The sequence below is a fragment of the Chenopodium album genome, chromosome 1, assembly GCF_948465745.1.
Source record: "Chenopodium album chromosome 1, dcCheAlbu1.1, whole genome shotgun sequence".
NCBI classification, from domain to species: Eukaryota; Viridiplantae; Streptophyta; class Magnoliopsida; order Caryophyllales; family Amaranthaceae; genus Chenopodium; species Chenopodium album.
The window spans coordinates 80,324,629-80,338,888 of record NC_137834.1 but is presented as its reverse complement, the minus strand read 5'-3'; the positions used below and the strand labels follow the sequence as shown (position 1 = coordinate 80,338,888).

The 14,260-nt window shown below is 34.1% G+C and overlaps 3 protein-coding genes and 1 long non-coding RNA gene across 4 annotated transcripts; 3 read left to right on the top strand and 1 right to left on the bottom strand.

Moving 5' to 3' along the window:
* The first annotated feature begins 113 nt into the window (after nt 1-113).
* Nucleotides 114-548, top strand: LOC145636350 (uncharacterized). The gene has a single exon (XM_081687889.1). It carries the CDS (start codon nt 114-116, stop codon nt 546-548), a length of 435 nt encoding a protein of 144 aa, XP_081544015.1.
* Nucleotides 549-1,944: 1,396 nt separating this feature from the next.
* On the top strand, nt 1,945-3,468 carry LOC145636341 (uncharacterized). The gene is made up of 2 exons (XM_081687879.1): nt 1,945-2,202; nt 2,621-3,468. Exons 1-2 carry the CDS (start codon nt 1,945-1,947, stop codon nt 3,425-3,427), a joined length of 1,065 nt encoding a protein of 354 aa, XP_081544005.1. The 3' UTR covers nt 3,428-3,468.
* A 48-nt stretch (nt 3,469-3,516) lies between these two features.
* On the bottom strand, nt 3,517-12,483 carry LOC145558390 (uncharacterized). The gene is made up of 3 exons (XR_014092455.1): nt 11,782-12,483; nt 8,149-8,263; nt 3,517-4,072 (listed from the first exon to the last, which is right to left on the bottom strand). It is a non-coding gene; the product is annotated as an uncharacterized LOC145558390 (long non-coding RNA).
* Nucleotides 8,562-10,207, top strand: LOC145558380 (uncharacterized). The gene is made up of 2 exons (XM_081619610.1): nt 8,562-9,032; nt 9,130-10,207. The coding sequence occupies exons 1-2, from the start codon at nt 8,704-8,706 to the stop codon at nt 9,989-9,991; spliced, it is 1,191 nt and encodes a 396-aa protein (XP_081475736.1). The 5' UTR covers nt 8,562-8,703; the 3' UTR covers nt 9,992-10,207.
* Nucleotides 12,484-14,260: the final 1,777 nt, after the last annotated feature.

The following is a 14,260-nucleotide window of genomic DNA, read 5'->3' as shown; positions in this document are numbered from 1 at the left end:
GGTCATCTCAAGTATGTTCAAACCCTGTGGTTGTTGGTAAATGGTACTGCCCTTTTATCTTCATTAAAGACGGGAGAAGGAAAGATCAAGTTAAAGAGAACGTGTTCTATGAAATGACACTTGAGCAACGATGGGAGCAGATATATGCTGCTGAGAGGAGTTGCAATCAAGGAAAGAAAGTGACAGTCGACGTGATAGTTCCAACAGAATCTGTAAAAATAGCAGGTCAGGAAGCTGCTCAAGAAGAGAGAAATAATGATAGAGGGGCGGTATGGTTTAGATCTAAAAATGAAAGCGGAATAGAAGTTTTTGTTGGGCTGAGCACACTGATTGTAGAAAGAATGATGTGGGAACAAGAAATAGTTGGATGGATTAAAGAGCAGTGCGTCAGGGTGGTTAAAGATGAAACATCTGAAGGAACAGGAGACTGGAAAAGATTTGGTTGCTATTTACTAGTTGAGAGTTTTGTTCTGAAGAGAAATAACGGGCGAATTCTACTAACATATGATTTCAGGCATACTCACCAGATAAGAAGCAAATGGGAGTGACATCAGTGAGTTCTGACTTTCCTTGAGAGATTTATAAGCTTTGTTCCTTTGTCTTCCTGCAATTCTGCTATTTCTGCATGATCCTTTAGCAACACACATAGTATACTCACCAGGTTTAAATTTGTCTGTGTAATTACTGAACATAACAAAGTTGTAAATACTTTACATTGCTTTTGGGGATGACTGTAACACCATATCCTGTTGCTTTTACATTTATGTGTTTTTTATGAATTATGTGGTATTGGAATTGAAGTACTTTGCATTTTGCTTAACTTACTTGAAAGATTTTAATGTGTAGAAAATAAAATTTATTTTGCAAATTCTCTATCCTCACTAGACCCTTATTCCTCTTCTCCACCCCCCAACTCCACCAAATTATATCCTCCTATCTCCATCAATCAAATAAATATGCTTGATGGAAGCAGAACAAAAACAACTTGAGTAGGGCTGAACTCATTTGGGGCTAATACATTGAGGAGGTAATAAAAGTCGAACTAAGCAAAATGAATGTGAAAATAGGGAAGAAGGAGATAGTGATGATGTGATTTTAAGAAAATTATGTAGTGATGATATGGTGTGAGGTGCAGAAAGAGGAATTAATACCCTCGTTTTGGGGTAGTAGTTACATTAGGGGGAGGGTGGGTAACTATCACCCTCATTATGAGAGTAATAATTCCTCCATCTCTCTCTTTCTAATAACACAACTACTTTATTTCATTTGTAAACATCATGTCTTTTACAATTCTACCTCTAATTACTTTTGTTTTTTCAAGTTTGACTTTTATTACCTTCTTAATGTATTACCCCTCAATCCAAGCATGTCCTTAATATAGTTTTGTACGTATTGAAGAGGAAAAATGGGAGCATCTACTAAGAAACAAACAGTAGCGGTATCAAACCAATGAAATTTCCTATAATTTGTGAAGTTTTCTTAACAAGTCAATCAAACTAACAAGAATTCCATTGAAGAAAATTACTCACCACTTCATACAATTTCAACCTACAATAACAAAACATCTTTGTACAAAAGTTATCATTATCAAAATGCCCCTTCTTTAGCTTCTGGAGAATACATGTTCCAATATCATCTTATCATACAATACGCAATTGCCTCCCCTTGCCAGTTATATAGGGAGACCGCACACATCACATAGGTTTAACAACTAAATATACAGAACAGTACTTGTATCCTTCAATGACTAGGTAAAACTTTGCTTGTTGACCATAAAATGGGAACCTAAGAGCATCAAGTACTCTATTATTTAGACGAATTCAAATTAATATGTTAAGGCGGCAATTTATATTAAAGTATATAGGTCAACTATATATCACTGTATAATACTGCAATCAACCAAGAATAAGGGGAACCTGGTGACTTAAGTATAGAGGTAAAAAAATGTATACAACCAGACCGTTATCTCATTACCAATTTTGCCCGGAAACCCTTACATTACTTCCAGAAGGTCCGAATTCTGGTTATTTGGTACTTCAAGGTGAAAAAACAATTACAACCTCTTTTTTTGGTTTCTCCAAGAATACCAAGACTATCAAGAACTGGCTTATCGAAGATCTGCCATTTCCACAAAATAAGCGCCTCTCTGTTATTCGTGGTGATGATCGCAGCAGATCTATTGATGATGTTTACTTGATTCCAGTAATCAACCAACCACTCTCATCCAACCGATATTATGCTATCAAAGTAGATAGGAGGCAGAGAGGGTAATCATTCAGCTTAGAAGTTAGAACATCAATCACTAATATAAATTGAAAAATCTTCGTTCATATATAGGACAGTCTAACCATTCCATCTTACAAGCAATCAATAATAGATAGTTTACACCACAAAACTTATATGTTGGTCGTATTATTCCTTTCTTCCATTAATGTGTAACTAGTCCCCACTTATGGGATTAAGGCTTTGATTGATTGATAGTCCCACAAAATTTTCATAGATAAATATTTGTGACTGTGTCATATATATAATTGTTTTAATTTTGGTAACAGAGAAGCATATGCAAGCTCAAAAGAAGAAGACATGGACGTCTGCTGTTTCTGCATCCCATTCATCACAGATGGTGCTCCAAGACCCTTTGATCCAAGACGAAGTATGTCAGCAGTTTGAATTCTCTATAACAAAAAATTTAAACCTCAGCAGGCCTGTAGCTAAATCTGTCGCAGTTGATGGTTACCCTCCTATGCTTTTTTGTGCCAGAGGAAGTAGAATAAAATCCAGATCTCCGGAAAATTTTTATATAGGAGAGGCTCAAGGTATTGACTCTTCTGTTAGAGCTCATCTTCCAGACTTCAATTTCTGGTCCTCTCAAGTATGTTCAAAGCCTGTGGTTGTTGGTAAATGGTACTGCCCTTTTATCTTCATTAAAGATGGGAGAAGGAAAGATCAAGTCAAAGAGAACGTGTTCTATGAAATGACACTTGAGCAACGATGGGAGCAGATATATGCTGCTGAGAGGAGGTACAATCAAGGAAAGAAAGTGACAGTCGACATGATAGTTCCAACAGAATCTGTAAAAATTGCAGATCTGGAAGCTGCTCGAGAAGAGAGAGATAATGATAGAGGGGTGGTATGGTTTAAGTCTACTGATGAAAGCGGAATGGATGAAGTTTTTGTTGGGCTGAGCACACTGATTGTAGAAAGAATGATGTGGGAACAAGAAAGAGTTGGATGGAATAAAGAGAAAGCGCAGCGCGTCAGGGTGGTTAAAGATGAAACATATGAAGGAACAGGAGACTGGAAAAGATTTGGTTGCTATTTACTAGTTGAAAGTTTTGTTCTGAAGAGAAATAATGGGCGAATTTTGCTAACATATGATTTCAGACATACTCACCAGATAAGAAGCAAATGGGAGTCACATAAATGACTCCTGAATTTCTTAGAGGGATTAGCATTGTCTTCCTGTAATTCTGCTATTTCTGCATGATCGTTTGGAAACAACAGTATGCTCAAGAGGTTTAAATTTGTCTGTGTAATTTCTGAACATAACAATGTTGTAATTACTTTACATTGCTTTTGGGGATGATTATGACATCATATCCTGTTTCTCTTTAGTCTTGTGTGGTTTTTTAAATAAATTAAACTGTATGATATTGGAATTGTAGTACTTTGCATTTGATTTGAATTACTTAGAAGATTTCTAAGGTGTAAAAAATATGGTGTAAAATAAATTTAAGAAAAGATTGAGTTATGTACTAAACCTATAATTGCAATCAAAGTACTACAATATTCTTTTTAAGTATTTTTTTTTTTTAATATCACAGTTTGACTTTTGCACTTAGATCACTTTCACCAATGATTATACTTTATATATAAGATCAAATATAGTCATATAAGAAATTTTCTCAATGTATAGTTTCTGAATATCAACTTTTATGATCAAGTTTCCATTTTCTAGAGAGAAGGGAAAAAACAGAGCAGATTATTGGAGAGGGTCTTACTCAGCAATTATAAAAGTCATGCAATAGGAAGTTCAGAACAGATCATCTGCCGCCTGATGTAGCCTGAAAACCTGAAGCAGTTTCTTTAGCAAGTTAGTCAAACTAATCAGAATGAATTCCATAGACGGAAATTACTCACCATCTCATACTATTTCAACCTACAATAACAAATTATTTCCTGCACAAAAATTATCATTATCAAGCTAGATTATTGTGTTAAAATGTCCTTATGTATGGCTTCAGTGAAATACATGTTCCAATGTCAACTTATTATACAATTGTCTCCCCTTGCCAGTTTCCTTATATTATTGGGAGACAACGCGCATCGCACAATATCAACTATATATCAATGTTCAATACTACAAATACAACCAGCCAAAAATAGGAGGTTCCTGGTGACTAAGTATATACAAAGGGGGAAAAAATGTATACAACCAGACCCTTGTCTCTTATCAAGAATTCCCCAAAAGCCATGAAATTATTTCCTGAAGGTCCAAATTCGGGTTTTTTGGTTATTCAAGATGAAGAACCTAAACAAACCAAGAGCTCATATGTTGTAAATCTACCATTCCCACAAAACAAGCTCCTCTCCATCTATCATGGTGGTGGTGGTCCTTCTCCCCCTAATGTTGATGATGTTTACTTGATTCCTATCATCAACAAGCCACTCTCATCCAACCAATATTATGCAATCAAAGCAGATGGGTATCAAAGAGGGTAAACACACAACTTGAACATCATATCTCTTACTAAAATTGAAAAATCTTCGTTTATGTTAAAGAAGACTCTAACCATATACAAGTCTAACGAGGTTGTCCTGAAAAGAATTGGTAATAGACGGTGTAACCAACCAGACTTATATGTTGGCCGTCATATTCTATATATTGAATGTGTATTAATGTGATATACATCACAACTAGTCCCAACTGCTTTTACAATAATTTATGATCGGTGTTCTCATATGTCTGTAACTTGGTAACAGGGAAGCATATACAAGCTCAAATCTGAAAGGCCGCTGTTTTTGCTTAACAAACATCACAGATGTTTGTCCAAGGCCCTTTGATATAGACGACATATACCAGCAGTTCGAATTCTTTAAAACGGATCGCCGCATGCCTGTAGCTGAATCCTTAGCACCTGATGCGTACCCTCCTAAGTTATTAGGTACACTAGGTAGTCAAATGAAATCCAAATCTACAAAAAATTTCTATATAGGAGAGGCTCGAGGTATAGATTCTTCTCTTAGAGTTAATCTTCCAGACTTCAATTTATTGTCATCTCAAGAAAATTCTAAGTTTGTGGTTGTTGGTAAGTGGTATTGCCCTTTTATGTTCATCAAAGATGGGAGAAGAAAAGATCAAGTCAAAGAGAACGTGTTCTATAAAATGACACTTGAACAACGATGGGAGCGGATATTTGCTGCTGATAGGAGTTACAGTCAGGAAAAGAAAGTGAAGGTTGATGTGGTAGTTCCAACAGAAACTGTGAAAATTTCAGGTCAGGAAGCTGTGCAAGAGAAGAGAAATAATGATAGAGGGGTGGTGTGGTTTAAATCTACTGATGAAAGCGGAATGAAAGTTTTTGTTGGGCTGAGCACACTGATTGTAGAAAGAATGATGTGGGAACAAGAAAGAGTTGGATGGATTAAAGACAAAGAGCAGCACATCAGGGTGGTTAAAGATGAGATATATCAAGAAATTGGAGACTGGAAAAGTTTTAGCTGCTATGTGCTGGTTGAAAGTTTTGTTCTGAAGAGAAATAATGGGCGAATTCTGCTAACATATGATTTCAGGCATACTCACCAGATAAGAAGCAATTGGGATTGACATCAATGATTCCTGAATTTCCTGCTGGAGGGATGTAAGAACAATGTCTTGCTGCAGTCCTGATTTGCATGATCCTCTAGAAACACACAGTATACTCACGAGGTTTATATTTGTTTGTGTGATACTGAACATAAAGACGTTGTAAGTACTTTACATTGCATTTGGAGGTGATTGTAAAATTGTATCTTGAGTCATTTGTGTGTGGTAAAATACAAAGATATTGTAAGTACTTTGCATTTTGTCTGAATTACTGAAAAAGAGTAGTTTAATGTGTATTTTACAATCAAGAAAACTATGGTTTAAATCAGTTAAAACAATAACAATCTAGTATGGATTTACAGCATGTTGCTGCATGTGTTGCAGCTAAGCACCACTGGTGACCAATCTATTTACGAAGTACAACCGTAGTTAAATCAATTCATCTATTGTATGAAATTTTCATTGTTTCAGGGAAGGAAGGTTATACAGGTTGTCGTGAATAACTGAATAGATTAGAGAACGAGCATTGTTCAACAATCAACATGGGTACAAACTTACAGGCTACAGCAACTACTTCGTAGTAAAGTAATGAGAAAAAAATAATATTCAAGCTAAGGAACTAGCACATAAAAAATAATGGCATTGTTAATTTGTTACTGCATCTTACTTATTTAGCAAATTGCAATTAAATCATCTCATTCTCATTGATTATTAATCATAGCTATGAATGATAAAATGAGAAGAAAAAAAAAACAGAGATGTAATTCTCAATTTCTCATTTGAACTATATATGAAAAACTTATATGGAGTATATGGAGTATATCCAATGGGTTACACTGCATAACTATGAAGTAAGTGATAAAGTTAACCGAAATGTAACTAAACCATTAGGCTCTATTCTCTACACTTTATTCTTGTTATTACTCCGTGTTACTTGTTAAAATTAGACCAGTTTAGAAAATTCTATATGAGACAGGCATATCAGACCAAATCATCATAATTTTGTTCTGTTATTGTCATAAATCTTTAATTTTGTATTTGTAAAAACTAGGTGATTTTCAAGCATGTTCCGACATTTAAATCAACTAGGGCAGCTAACGCGCGCGATGCGCGCGCAATAGCTAGCCATATCAAAAATCTCTTTTGGATTTTTTTTTTTTTTTAATTTTTTTTTGAGAAAATCTCTTTCGATTTAACCTTACATCACAAATTTAGTTCTTGATAACTTTTTAATGAGAAAAATATATAAACAAATATATTAGGGGGTCTAAATTCCATGCACTATTCTTAATTTTTTTTTTTTTTTTTTTTTTTTTTTTTACAAAAAAAAGTAATCATTATTAATGAGAGTGAATAAATAGTCTAGATGGTATAATTGTCCAAACACTATTCATTACAAAAACTTATACACATTAATGAGGGTATATATGTAAATACACATTTTGAAGGGCATAATTGGCACAACACTATTCATAAGCGTAATTTTGTACTTTTTATAAGGTAGGGATTTATAAGGTAGGGATACATATATATGTATATATATAGATTAAAACTTACTCAAAATATATAGATCGCCACTTTTAAAAATATTCAACTTAGAAAATATTATTTAGGTGGACAAATTCTAGAAGAGTGGATTTAGTATGTAGTATTTATAGATTTCTTTCAAAAAAAAAAGTAAGTAGTATAGGATTTACGGAGTAGTTTTTTTCTTGTCAAAAAAAAGTTTCAAAATTCAAATAAAATAAAAGATTTTATAGTTTTTTGCTTGGATTAATTGGAAATTAAGAGTTGCATTTTTTTTTTTATTCCAACCAATTGTTTGTATAACTGAACCAGGCCAGCTAATGGTGTATATTTATATATTGATGTATAAGTTAACTTTATTCTAATCAAACAATTTGAATATATCAGACCATTTTAGACCAGACTTTAGAAAATTAAAATCAAAACATTTTATTTCAAATAAAGAGAATAAAGGCTAAATGAGATCCTTAACTATAACTGCCCAATTGTGATTTACTCCGTATTAGGAAACAATTTCATGTCATGAATAATTTTTAATTTATGATAACAAACTACACGAAGCGTGTTTAAGTTGTAATCTTGATAGTCTTGTAAATGATGGTTTCAAAATTTACTTTATAATATCCAAATAAAACTGATAGGGTTGTGCAGCCAACCATCTTTGACAATTCTAACATGCTAATTGGTCAAATACAAGTTAGTACAATACAAACTAGTACGAAGTACAATCCTAGTACAATACAAACTAGTACGAAGTACAATCCTATGATTAAATTTAGCCAGATATCAAGAAAAATAACTGGAGAGAAAAATACCGGAAACTGGTTAGAGCTATTTATATCAGAGAAGACCAAGAGTTCTTGTGCATATGCTTCACATCCTGTGGGCTGTGGCTTGCCAAAAATCTGAACTATTAACCTTCACAAAAATCTGAAATTGATAGTCACATAAACTATGTTTAGACTGCACGCAACTGCCAACATACTCTGTAATAGTTATAATCAAGCATTATTATATGCAGACTTCTTTGCTTTCCAGACATTTAATGGGAATTTTGTTTGCTGGATAACATAGTCAAACACATATAACAAACTAAAGCTGGCAAGATCTGGTTGATCTAGACCTAGTCAATTTTTAAAATACTTTGGATGTGTGCAATGGAATAATTTTGAGAATTCATCCACAAACACTATAAAATTGATAAAAGAAACAAACAAAACTTGTTATTTGGAAATTCAGTTTATTTCCTAACATATTCAGTCAAGTATTAAGGCGGCTATGCCTATGTATATTGAAGTATAAGCCAACTATTATTTTCCGGAATCAGCCAAGAATAGGAAGCTCCTGGTGAATAAGTACAGAGGGAAAAAATGTACACAACCAGGCCCTTATCTCTATACAAACGTTCTCCAGAAGCCATCTCATCAACTCCAGAAGGTCCAAATTCTGGTTATTTAGTACTCCGAGATGAAGAATCCACACCAACATATCTGTTCGGGTTGATCAAGGGCTCGTCTATAGACGATCTGCCATTTCCACAAAATAAGCGCCTCTCTGTCAGATATACAACCACCAGGAATCATAATGGCCACACCTCTCACCATACTTCTGATGATGAGGTTTACTTGATTCCTGTCATCAACAAGCCACTCTCATCCAACCAGTATTATGCAATCAAAGCAGATGGGAAAACAAAGGGGTAAACAAAGAGCTTAAATCATCTCATGCTATGCTTTGAATTAATATAGCTTTGTAATTTACGGGTTTTTTTTTCATATCTTATAACATGCTAACAGGGAATCATATGCAAGCTCAAGAGAAGAAGACATGGGCACTTGCTGCTTTTGCATCCCAACGATCCGAGATGTAAAACCAAGACCACCCTTTGATGCAAATGACATATATCAGCAGTTTGAGTTCTCGGTAAAACAAACTTTTCTTGCTGGAAATAGGCTCTCAGCTAGATCCGTAGCACCTGATGGTCACCCACCATATTTTTTACGCAGAAAAGGATGGCATATGAGCTCCAAATCTCTAAAAAAATTCAACATGGGAGAGGCTCGCGGTATTGACTCTTCCCTTAGAGCTCGTCTTCCAGATTTCAATATTCTCTCTTCTCAAGAAAGTTCAGCATCTGTGGTTGTTGGTAAGTGGTACTGCCCTTTTATGTTCATCAAAGATGGGAGTGAGAAAGACCAAATCAAGAATTCCATTTATTATGAAATGACACTTGAGCAACGATGGGAGCGGATTTTTACTGCTGAGAGAAGCAATAATGATCAGGAAAAGACTGTGATAGTCGATGCTGTGGTTCCAGCAGAGATGGTAAGAATTGCAGGGCAGCTAGAAGCACAAGAAGAGATGGTTGACGGCAGAGGAGTTGTGTGGTACAAGGCAGCAGATGGAACCAGAACAGATTATCGGGTGGGGCTGAGCTCACTGATTGTAGAAAGAATAATGTGGGAAGAAGGAAGAGTTGGATGGACTAAAGAGAAAGAAAAGTGGATCAAAGTGGTAAAAGAAGAGAAAATAACAGACTGGAAAACTTTTGGTTGCTATTTGCTAGTCGAAAGTTTTATTCTGAAGCGGGGTGATGGAAGCAAGATGCTAACCTATGATTTCAGGCACACTCATCAGATAAGAAGCAAATGGGAATGATATCAATGAATCCTTCATTTTTCTGGTCAGAGCATGATCCCTTATAAACATACATATACTTGCAAGGTTTATATTGCTCTCTGTATCTAATAAATCAAAGGATGTAAAATTGCTTAAATTTTTTTATTTTTTTTTAATAATAAACATAGAAGTAATTTTTTATCTTGTATCAAAAAAAAGTTCCATTTTTTTGCGTAATACTAACTTATTGAAAATTGAATTTAATTTACAATTCATTTGAGAAAATAAAACAGATTACGCAATGCATACATTGAGCTTCCCATCAACAAGTCATTCCAATCTGAATATAGTGCGTTCATAATCAGATAATTTCTTCTCCTTTTAGAGAAAGTTTCAATGGTTCCCGAAGATTGGTTTAACTAACAGAGGTATTCAACCAAATAATCAAGTGGGAGAAAGCATCTTTCTCACCAATTATAGAAGTCATAGGCTCATGTAATCAGAAAAGATTAACTGCTGGAGCCTATAGCATTTCAAACCTCAAGACCACATTTAAAACTTCCTTATCAATCAGTATAAGGCACCACCACTGAAGTTTCCTTAAGAAGTTCAACAACAATAAGGCATTTTCCTGAGACGGAAATTATTCACCACCTCTATTTTCCTATTTAATATACATAATCACTATAGCAACTTATTCCCTTGCTCAAAATTCACCTTTTATGTACCAATGCCCTTCCGATGGATGTCAACTAGCTTAGGTGGTACCCATGACCTAGTGTACAATTATACATCGCCCTTCTGATGGATGCCAACTAGCTTAAATGGTAAAATCAATAGAGGTGATGTCCACTAATAATCTTGTATACATCACCACCCTTATGGCTCCTTACACCAAAAGAACTTAGTATACATCTACCATTCAATATAAACATTATTCTGAACCTTAGTGCACTGATACAATTATCCACATTTATATAAGATCAGCCATTTTCTACTCCCTCAGTTCCTAAATGTTTTTTATGTTTCTATTTAAGGTGTTCCTTTTTACTCTTTACATTTAGTATTTTTCCTATTTTGGTCATAAATTTTGACAAAATTACCCTTGTTTTACAATTTTTATACTCAAAAGTTCTTACTTTTCCATGTGTTATTGTACTTTTTGTACTATTTTAATAATTTTTCAACACTAATTATTACTTTCTCTCTCCTCTAATTTCTTCCCCCACATGCTCAACATTGTATTTTTCAATAAAATTGTACTTTCAATCATTGAAATATTCCAACATACCTCAACTTTACACAATTTCTTAATATCCGCATATAATTCCAAACCTAAAAAACATTAGGGAACGGAGGGAGTATAAAATAAGTATATAAATAAACCTCTATCAATATATCGAATTTTATATTCTGACAGGTCAGGCCAATCTGCTTACATAACTTACCATTACACGATCGTATCTCTCACACACACGAATTAAAGTAAATCATATGCAAGCTCAAAGTTTATCCTCATTATTATTATTCAAATTTATCAAAATAGACGTTGAAAGATCGAGTTAAAAGTCTTTAATAATAAGCTGTCAAAAAAAAAAAAAAATGAAGTTGATTTCTGAGAGGCCGAAAACCGAATCTGCCGTTCAAATCAAAGAATTTTATATGATCAAATGAATTATAGGTTTTGGGCTAAAAATTAAATTACTTCAACAGAATTATACAAATATATATGGAATCACATTTGACAAATTAACAGTGAAATTGATAGAATTGTACAAAATTAAAGTAATTATAAACATTTAAATAAATATTTAATGTTGAAAATTTACCTCATTGAAGAATATTGAACTTCCACTCCATTGATTAAAGTTTAAAAGCTTGAATATTCCTGCTTTCATGGTGGTAAACTTCCTCGAAAGTCGAAATTAAGCTCATGTGTTGTTGCTACGGAGTAGATTTCCATGGCTTCCGAGCCCTAACCCACAAAAAATTATTTAGAAATAGTTGATCTTTTTTTTTTTTTTTTTTTTTTTTTTTTTTTTTTTTTTTTTTGCTAGAAATAGTTTATCTCACTACTTCGTCATGTTTTCATATTGCATCAAGTTTGGCATTGAACATTCTTTTTCTTTTTGCCAGTGGAAGCCTCCAAAACCGGAGGAAGTGGTAAATTGGTAATGGAGGTTAATTGAAAATTCATTTTTGAGCATAGAGTTATAAACCCTTTTTTTTCAACAATGCCATCTCTCTCCTCATTTAACTTTTTCATTTGAAAAAAAATTAAAAAAAACAAAACAAAACAAAACAAAAAAATAACTTTAATAATCTCAATTTTAAACATTTTACTTTGAATAATCCTAATTTATTATCTAATAATCATGCCTTTGATATAGACCTTGCAACTCGAGACTAAGGAATAGCTCAATTGATTAGAGCTCGTCTCTCGTTCTCAAAGGGATCTTGGGATCGATTTCATTACCCTTCTTTGTGGCTCTGTAAACACACTTGACCCACACTCGACCTGAAGTGGAATTGACCCTACTTTGACCCGATACCCAAAGTTGAACCGACTTGTAACACCCCGACCCCAAACAAATTAGGTAGGGCCTATTGTCACGAAATGCGCATCAAGGGCCAACAACTGTCCACACAGAACACAAATCATTCCAGCACATTTTGTCCTCACTCTAAGTATGGAGTATCTCGGCATATGAGATCCTTAAAAGGAAGATGCATCTTGTTGGTAATCTTGGTATAAGTAGCATATTAAATCCTTTTAAATAAATCATGAGGGCTATACACGACCCGACTGTACCCGATACCCAAGTGACCGATCCAAATTGACTCGATACCCGAAGTGACCCAATCAAAATTTTGCCCAATTTAATTGACCCGAATTGGCCTGAACTAAAATTATGTTATACCCAAAATGACCATAACCGATTTATACCCAAATACTTGACCACAACAGACACAAAATCGAAAATAACCGCAATCAAAATGCTTTGATTTTATTTATTTATTTGTAATATATAACATTGTGTGTAATTTACATACTTTTGAGTTTTCATTTTCTTCAACCTACCTTTTCTCTATTTAGTTATAATCCCTCTGTATTTGTTAGAGTTAGGATTGTGAGAGGAGGGTGTGTCTATTGTAGGGGATCCTTCTCCTCTATACCCGTGACCCTTTGAAAGCCTAAGACTTTACACTTTTTAGGGTGTGTTAGGATTTGAATTCCTAACTGTTTGAAAGACCTTTGAATTATAGTTAATCTTAGCATTACGCTTTTTTGTAAAAAACTAATAAGGAGTCGCCAATGAGTTTCAGGAAAACTCATAAACCTCGTTCATGTTTTTCTCCCAAGTAGGGTTCAAGGAATATTTATCATGAATCATAAGTTTATCCATGCCTAAATTGGTCTACATTTACCAAAAATGAGTTCGGGAGTGAGGATACTAAAATAATGTCCCTTTTAGAGAGGAATCACTATTCTAGCCCAAGTGCGGCCTCTACTAGCTCAATAGCTCTTCCTTTTTTACAATTTCATCACCAAACAATATATGCAACGTGATACCTAAAAATAAGTTAATTGATTTTATTTATGCACGTTAATCGCATAGGATTTGCAATGAATGTTGTTATTCTTATTTATTTAAATTTGTGGAAAACAAAAGTAAACAAGATTCGCCTTGGCTTAAGTGATAAAACAATCAATTAGTTTGTCCGATTCTAGTCTTTAATTAACGCAAGATATAAAAATTTTGTTTAAAGTGATAAAAAAAAACACTAATTAATTAATGAAAGTTATTTAAACAATAAAAGGCTATTGATTTATCTAAGTTCTTGGTGGAGGGATATATCGGTCGTTGGACAATCACCCTCAAGCCAAACAATATTTCTACCTAAACCAACCTAAGAAAAGTCTAGGGTAAGTAGAGGATCGTATCCACAGGGAATGGGTAAGTACACCGAGAGTATGAAACGATTGCAATCTAGTTCACTCACAAATTTGGGGTTTGATTAAATAACTACTATGGAGACAAACACTAGGGGAAGAAAATGGGAATCGACACCAACCAAACCTATGAATCAAAACAATAAGCAAGCATGCATGTACACAAATTGGGTGATATAAAGGACACTAAACATTGTCTTCTACCGAAGCCACCACACTAAGCATTCTTAAACCAAACTCAACTAGCAAGATAGGCCAACCAAGTCTTAATAATGGGAAGTAGACTACTAACTCGGGCTTGTCTTTCGATCGGTTCGAGATAGTAATAAGGCACAAATAATTGGGATTTCTCT

What these genes read in the sequence shown, in the direction of transcription:
- LOC145636350 (XM_081687889.1), top strand. Translation starts at nt 114, where the DNA reads ATGACACTTGAGCAACGATGGGAGCAGATATATGCTGCTGAGAGGAGT.
- LOC145636341 (XM_081687879.1), top strand. Translation starts at nt 1,945, where the DNA reads ATGTATACAACCAGACCGTTATCTCATTACCAATTTTGCCCGGAAACC. An exon ending in ATGATGTTTACTTGATTCCA is followed by an intron (nt 2,203 to 2,620) that starts GTAATCAACCAA and finishes CATTCATCACAG; the next exon opens with ATGGTGCTCCAAGACCCTTT.
- LOC145558380 (XM_081619610.1), top strand. Translation starts at nt 8,704, where the DNA reads ATGTACACAACCAGGCCCTTATCTCTATACAAACGTTCTCCAGAAGCC. An exon ending in GCAGATGGGAAAACAAAGGG is followed by an intron (nt 9,033 to 9,129) that starts GTAAACAAAGAG and finishes ACATGCTAACAG; the next exon opens with GGAATCATATGCAAGCTCAA.